Source organism: Pteropus alecto, unplaced genomic scaffold (assembly GCF_000325575.1).
Source record: "Pteropus alecto unplaced genomic scaffold, ASM32557v1 scaffold30, whole genome shotgun sequence".
NCBI classification, from domain to species: domain Eukaryota; kingdom Metazoa; phylum Chordata; class Mammalia; order Chiroptera; family Pteropodidae; genus Pteropus; species Pteropus alecto.
The window spans coordinates 2,526,515-2,533,542 of NW_006429782.1; the positions used below are offsets into that span (position 1 = coordinate 2,526,515).

Consider the following 7,028-nt stretch of genomic DNA (forward strand, 5'->3'; position numbering starts at 1 on the left):
ACCCCACCCCTCAACCCACCCCTCCAGGCGCTCTCCCCAGGGGACACTGCTTGCTACTGTCTTGTTACTGCTCCTCCCCATTCGGGGCCGCCCTCCGTCTCCCGTCCTCCTCCCCTTTGCCTGTGAATTGTGGGGACAGGCCACTCAGGAAAGAGAGGGCCTAGGTCCCACCCGCCGCCAGGCGAGGAACTCGGAAAGGGAGGCCCAGGTGGCTTCTAGTTCTTACCCCGACCCTTAAGCTAGACCTCCGGTGCCAGGAGGGGCCCCCACGCTGCCTCTGTCCCTTTTTCTTCCCAGTCACATTCCCGCATTGGCCTGTCTGGTGAAGCGCCTTTCCTGCCACATTCTCCGGCCCGGTTAAGAAGGTCGCGACGAGAAACTGCGAGAGGACATTTTACTTGCGGTTGTGCTAAACGAGATCGGAACAAATACCGTGAAGTAAATAAATTTAAATGTCGGAAGTCAGCGGACGCAAAGCCTTTCTCTCTCTGCCAGGTAAGACGAGGTCTCTTGGACGACTGGCCTGCTGTGGACCTCGTGGGCAAGTTCTCCGAGATAAGAGCGAGATTCTGTGTTTCATCAAAATGATTTCTTGTGCTTTACATTGTCTGAATCAGATCCTTGCTCACACACACACACACCCCCAAACCTCCAGAGTAGTAAAAACCAACTCTCGCTAATAATCATGTGAGTGTCTGGTTTGGGGCCTGCTGGGCTCACGAGCCCTTCTCCGGTCTGCTACGTTGGTGTAAAGAACCGTGTGGCCACACTTCTGCCAAAAACCTGGGTGCCTTGCGCAGGGATGAGTTCGTTAAGCTCGGCCTGACCTTTCCCCCAACCCGGCAGGATGTCACAGGGCTCCTGACCCACGGTCACATCCCTGCTGAGAAGGCTCAGACCCCAGGAAGGCCTGGGGAATCACTCTGATCCGCATAGCCGAAGAAGTTACAGACACCACGCCGGGCCAGTGAGCTGTAACACAGCGAGAATCCGAGAATCCGAGAATCCAAGAATCCAGCAATCCAAGAATCCGGCTGTGTCTTAACCGGCTCCCTGAGCCTTTTAGAAAATCAACCGACACAGACCCGAAGCGAGAATCCGGCTGCGTCTTAACCAGCTCCCTGAGCCTTTTAGAAAATCAACCGACACAGACCCGAAGTCTGATGCGGGCCGGATGCGCCCGGCTCTGCGTTCTGTTGCCTGAGGCAGGCGGCCCGAGGCCTTTGAGGTGCTAATAACCGCACTGGGCAGAGGCATGAACTTTATCCGCCACATTCAGGGGACATCTCGAGGTGACTGGAGGCAATGCAAGCCTTTCAGGCCGGGAGGGCTGGACCTCGGTTGGCCTCATGGGGACTGGGGCACAACCCTGACACCTGTCCTTCCCGCCCCCGGGGCGCCTCCGCCCCCTCTCCTGGGGATGAGAGAGCTACTGCCTCCTCCGTCTCCATCACGGCAGCTGAGGCGCAGGCTGCTCTGGAAATGGCGAGGAGAAACGCTGGATGTTTACGTCGTGACCCGCCCGCTGGGCCTGTCTCCAATGCTGACGGCTCCGTGACAGGAAGAGACGGCCAGCCCGAGGTGAGACACTGGGCTTTTCCCCTTGCTTGTGAGACTGGGTCTCAGATGATCGCTCATTCCTTCCTCTATGTTCCTGAGAGTCCCATCTCAGTCCTGAGCCTCCTTCTCTCCTCGGGGGACGCCATCCAAGTTTCCATGTCCCCCGAAAATGGGATTCGTTTGCTAGCCCTCTGATGCAAAGCTACCCGCCCTTCCTGAGGTGGTGGGGTCCCTGTGGGACGTCCCTGCTCAGGGCACACGATCAGTGCCAAGCCACTTAGAACGAGACTTAGGCCAGCCGTCCCCTACCCCTGCCAGCGCCGGTACCCCTTAGAATCAGAAGGCTGATGAGGCGCTCGACCCTTCTAGCAAAGCTCCCGAGGCAGGGACTGATTAAGCCCCGTCGGTCCCCGCTGATGCTCCGGCGCTGCCTGGGGAGAAGCGCCGCTGGGATACCGTGTCCTCCGGGACCGCGGGGCACTGAAGGGCACTGGTTCCCAGCGTCGCCAGCCCCCGCGCCTTCTGCGCCCGACGCCCGGGCACGCTGCGTTTCACCGCCCGAGACGCAAAGGATGCCGTTTCCTGCGCGAGGCCGCATCGCGCTCGCACCTGCCTTTCCGCTCCGGAGTGGGAACATCCTGAGACCCGAGGGGCACTGCGCCTGGACCGCGCTTTCCCGGGGGTTGGGGATGGCCCCCTTCTTTCTGGGCGTGCCTCAGCCAAGGGCCTCAGAGACTCCAACCTGAAGACGGTGACCGCCGAGGGCAAGTCCGAGCAGCGTGGCGGCCGGCCTGAGCTCGGCTCCGCAGAAGCCCTCGACCTGCTCGGCGTCGGCCGCCTAGCATGCCCCCAGCCCGGGGTGGGGGGCCTCTGTCCCCGCCGGGTATGCGGGCAGGGAGGGACCACGGGAGCTTTCGGTCCCCTCGTCGCCCGCCTTGTCTGGATGGCTCTCAGGACAGCCACCCTGTCGACCTCCCACTGGAAATGCCTCTGCCACCGCACGGCCCACCACCCAAGCTACGTGGGACGCCATTAAAGGGTACCTACCAAATGTCCCCTGGCTCCTCCCCTCCCGGGACGCCTGGTGACTGTCTTACTTTAATGGCTTTCCAGCCCACGTCCCTTTAATCTCACGTCTTCCAGGCTTCTCCTCGCTCTGCAGAGATGCTGGCCATGCCAGAGTCTGACCACCCCCAGTTACCGAAACAACCCCCCCCACCGCCGCCTCTGCCTCTGGGGCCTCAGGACAGGCGACTCCCAGGGACAAGCAGCGACTGCAGCCTCACTTCGAAGAAGTGACAGCATCTCAGCTTCGAAGAAGTGACAGGAGACACGGTCGTCCCTCAACATCTGCGTAAGAATAAGGGAATGAAATCTGAGGGGAGGAAGAAATAGGGACGAGACGTGACAGCCGCCCGGACTGACCAGAGGTGAAACCAGCTGGACATCGGAGCCCGCTCCGCGCTGCGGGACATGGACCCGCCGGGACCCGAGGGGCCCACAGGTCAGGGGGAGACTCCCGCAGAGGTGGCCGGCGACCGCCCGCCCGCCCCGTTCTTCACTCCCTGCCACCGGCGGCTTTTCAGAAACCACGAGACGGGCACAAGCCCAGGTCCCCACAGCCCCGGGGCCTCTGTCCGACCGAGGGAGACCACGCTCTGTGTGGAGCGTTGCTCCTGGTCTCCCACGCTGGCCTTGGTCCCTAACACCGCTCGCTCCTGACCCCTGTCCTGTCCGGAGCCCAGGGCCCTCCCCGACTGGGCGCAGGACTCAAGTCCCCACGCGGGGTTTGCCTGTCCTGTGCCACGGGATCGCATGGGCGTCTCCTGTGTGGGGGCCCGGGTCTGTGTCCCTGTCTGTGTCCCTTTCGCCCGAAGTTCTGTCCCTCTGTGTCTTTCCTCCTGTATTTGCCTCTCGGTCGCTCTCTCTTTTTCTGTCTCTATCTTTCCCTCTCTCTGTCTCTGTCTGTCTGTCTCTCTCTCTCTGTCTCCTTCTTAGGATCTCTTGTCTCAGTGTCTCCCTCTGGGTCTCCCGCTCCCTGTCTCTGTCTCTGTCTCTCTCCCTGTCATCGTCCCCCTCCCGGGGTTTCCCCAGCCCCTCCTCACGCAGCCGGAAGGAAGGGCTGACTGATGGGCTCTGCCGGGAAGGGCCACGGGGTCTCCACTTCTCCCTTTCGCTGCCTCTTCTCCCTGCCCCCACCCTCAGAGCCTTCCGCATCGGTGTCCAGGGCGGGTGGCCGGTGGAGGCACCGGGTGCTCCTCTGCCCTCTGCGTGTGACTCTCCGTGGCCCCACGCACCAGCCAGCGAGTCAGACCCCAGGAAAGGGAAGTGGGGGCCTTGACGGGGGCTGGCTTCCCCCAGGTGGGTCCAAGTGCCCTGCCTTCTTCTCAAGGCTGCTCCCCACCCGAGCTGAAAGCAGAGCCCCCTGGAGCCATGGCCCTAAGACTTCTCCTGACCCTCACCCTCTGGGCCGGCCGCTCCTCCTGCCGTGGGAGAGAAGGTATGTGAGACCCCGGGGTGTTGGGGGGGGCCGAAGCAGGGGGACGTTATCTGAAGACTGGACGTTTTCAGCTGTGGAACATTCTGGGGGTGGTGTGGGAGCTCACACACTTGCTGCATGCCCCCTGGTGGGAGGGGGTTACCATCCCATTGCGCAGATGGGGAACCTGAGGCACAGAGAGGACGTGTCCTGCCCGAAGGTGACACGAGGAAGTGGCAGCCACAGCCTAGAGAGTGGGGGGTGGGGTAGGGAGGGGGAAGAAGGGAGGAGGGGAGAGGGAGAGAGAAATTTTAACCTCATGCATTCATTTCGTGTGCTTTGAAACAAAGAGAATACGGTAAAATATCTCCCTGTCACCAGGGTTCCCTGCCACCTAGGTCCCCTCTGTGGTTTATTAAACCTCAGTTTCCCCATCTGGAAAAAGGGCCAATAGTTCCTGCCTTGGTGGGTTGTAGCGAGGCCGAGAGATGGGGTCGGTGCCTTCCGTCCGTGTGCTCATCCATCCCACAGACCTTTGTTAGGCACCGACTGTATGCCCGGCACCGGCTGGCAGTTCGGCGGGTGGGGATGAGCACAGGGCAGGGTTTTGCGGTCCCCGGGCGGGTCCGAAGCTCACGCTCGCCCCTCTCCCTCCAGATCTTCCGGCAGCCCCTGCCCAGCCCAGGGTGCACTGCCAGGCCTTCCGGTACCCGCTCGCCGTAGATTGCTCCTGGACCCTGCCACCTGCCGCAGACTCCACTGGGCCCACGTCCTTCATTGCCACATACAGGTCAGAGGGCCTGGAAGAGCTTCCCGGGGGTTCCACATCTGGGCGTGACAGCCCCCCGGAATCAAGGCAGCTGCAGACTCGACTAACTCTAGGGCAGCGCCAAACAGTGAGGTTATACTTCCCCCAATACGTACTGTGAGCCACATGGGTCCATTCAAGTTCTCTAGAAGCCACATTAAAAAAGAAGAAATGGGTGAAATTAATTTTAATATCTTAAATGTTATCTGTATGTTCCAAATATTTACCATTTAATGATTGTGGTAAAAATCGAACATACATACAACGTGTATATTTAAATTTATAGTAGAAATTAATATTTAATAGGAATAGCCAAAATAGTATCATCTCAACACGTAATCATCATTTTCAAAGTTAATTAGACACTTCACTATCTTTTCATCCGAAGTCTTCAAAATTCCTCGTGTATTTTACGCATATAGCACATATTGATGCAGATGCTACACTTTCATTGCAAGTTCTTGACTTCTGATTAGATTTCATAAAATATGAGGTTGGAGCAGCAGATTCACTTATTCTGAACCACCTTTCCAAGTTTTCCGATAATGGAAAACTTCACATCTAGATTAGATAAATTTAAAGGTCGACCTCAGAGGCGCTCGCCAGGGTTAAGTGCTTGATAGCCAGAGGCAGCTCCTGCCGACCACATCCGACGTGCAGATACGGGTCGTTCCGAACATTGTGGAAAGTCCTGTGGATGGCACGGAGCTCCGGTCTGTAAAGTCTGACACACCTGTGGGCTCAGGACTGAAGAGCACAGGAATCTTACCATTTCGGATTCCAGCGTCTGTGACTCTGCAGGCCTCAGAGTGTCGGAATTCTGGGGCTGGAATGTGGACATTTCAGAAACCTTTAGACTGGGGAAGCTGAGTCTCTCCTGTGCTGTATCACCCTCCTCCACCCTGGGTCTTTGCAGGCTCTGTGAGGCTGGGGTGAGCACCTGCCCCAGGCTCCCGCCTGCAGTCCCCACTGGGGTTCAGGGCAAAGACCTGGCCAGCGGGGAGTGTGGAGGCCTCACAGTGCCCACCCCGTGTCCAGGCTTGGCGTGGCCGCCCATGGGGAGAGCCAGCCCTGCCTCCAGCAGAAGCCGGAAGCCACCAGCTGCAGCATCCCGGACATCCAGATGTTCTCCATGGTGCCCTACATGCTCAACGTCACGGCTGTCCACCCCGGGGGCGTCAGCAGCAGCTTCGTGCCCTTCGTCCCAGAGCACATCAGTGAGTGGGGGTAGCACTGGGGGTGTGGAGGGCCACCGGCTTCTTCCTGCTCCCCCGGCCCCAAGCACCCCCACCTCCTGCCTGTCGCCCAGTTCTGTCCTCCACCATGGACCCCGTGGGCTCCATCTTCATAGTTAACCAAGAACCCGCCCACTTCTTCCCCTCCTGAGTCTCTACCTGGCCCAGCCTCCTTACGGCCCACCGGGACCACTGCAGTCGGCTCGCCCCGGTTCCCAGTTCCCAGCTCCCACCCTCGTCCCCCAGGGCCTGTTCTCCCTGCAGCCGCCAAAGGGCGACCGTGAGCACCCGAGTCAGGCCCCGCCCCTCCTCGGGCCTCCAGAGTGCACGGCGCCCTGGGGTCAAAGCCCAGGTCTTCCTTCCCCCGCCCCCGCCCACAGGGCCCTGTGTGACCTGCCCGTCCCTTCTCTGCCAGGAGTGGGTGCGGGCGGTGACTGCTTAAGGATGCGGGACTTCTTTTGGGGGTGAAGGAAAAGTTCTGAGCTAAATAGCGGTGATGGTCACGCACCATTGTGAATGTACCAAAAACCACTGAACTGCACACTTTGGAAGAGTGGGTTTTGCAGTATGCAAATTACGTCTCAAAAAAGCGTTGCAAAACGCTCCCCTCCGTGCAGTCCTAGGCCTCGCTGCTTTTTATGATCAGGAGGTTGGCTTTTGTCTTTTGTCTTCCACCCCGAAGGACTGAGCTCCAGGGAGGGACAGGGCTTGGGTCTGTGTTGGTTACTGCTGGATCCCCAGTGTCCAGAACACCGCTGGACACTCAGTGGGCCGTCAATTAATGTTCGTTGGCTGTTTGAATGAGTGAATCGATCCGCCATCCGCTGACCCGGCCTGTTCATCCATTAGTCAAACCGGACCCTCCAGAAGAGGTGCGCCTGAGCCCCCTCCCCGGGCAGCAGCTGGGGGGGCAGTGGGGGCCCCCCCAGTCCTGGCCCTTCCCAGA

The 7,028-nt window shown here is 59.6% G+C and overlaps 1 protein-coding gene across 1 annotated transcript in view; it reads left to right on the top strand.

Moving 5' to 3' along the window:
* Positions 1-3,033: 3,033 nt before the first annotated feature.
* EBI3 (Epstein-Barr virus induced 3) overlaps positions 3,034-7,028 on the top strand; it is a 5,799-nt gene continuing 1,804 nt past the window's right edge. The window contains exons 1-4 of the mRNA XM_015585164.1: positions 3,034-3,064; positions 4,697-4,829; positions 5,886-6,064; positions 6,932-6,995. Of these exons, the coding sequence (XP_015440650.1) occupies positions 3,034-3,064; positions 4,697-4,829; positions 5,886-6,064; positions 6,932-6,995 (407 nt within the window). The remainder of the gene's footprint in view (positions 3,065-4,696; positions 4,830-5,885; positions 6,065-6,931; positions 6,996-7,028) is intronic.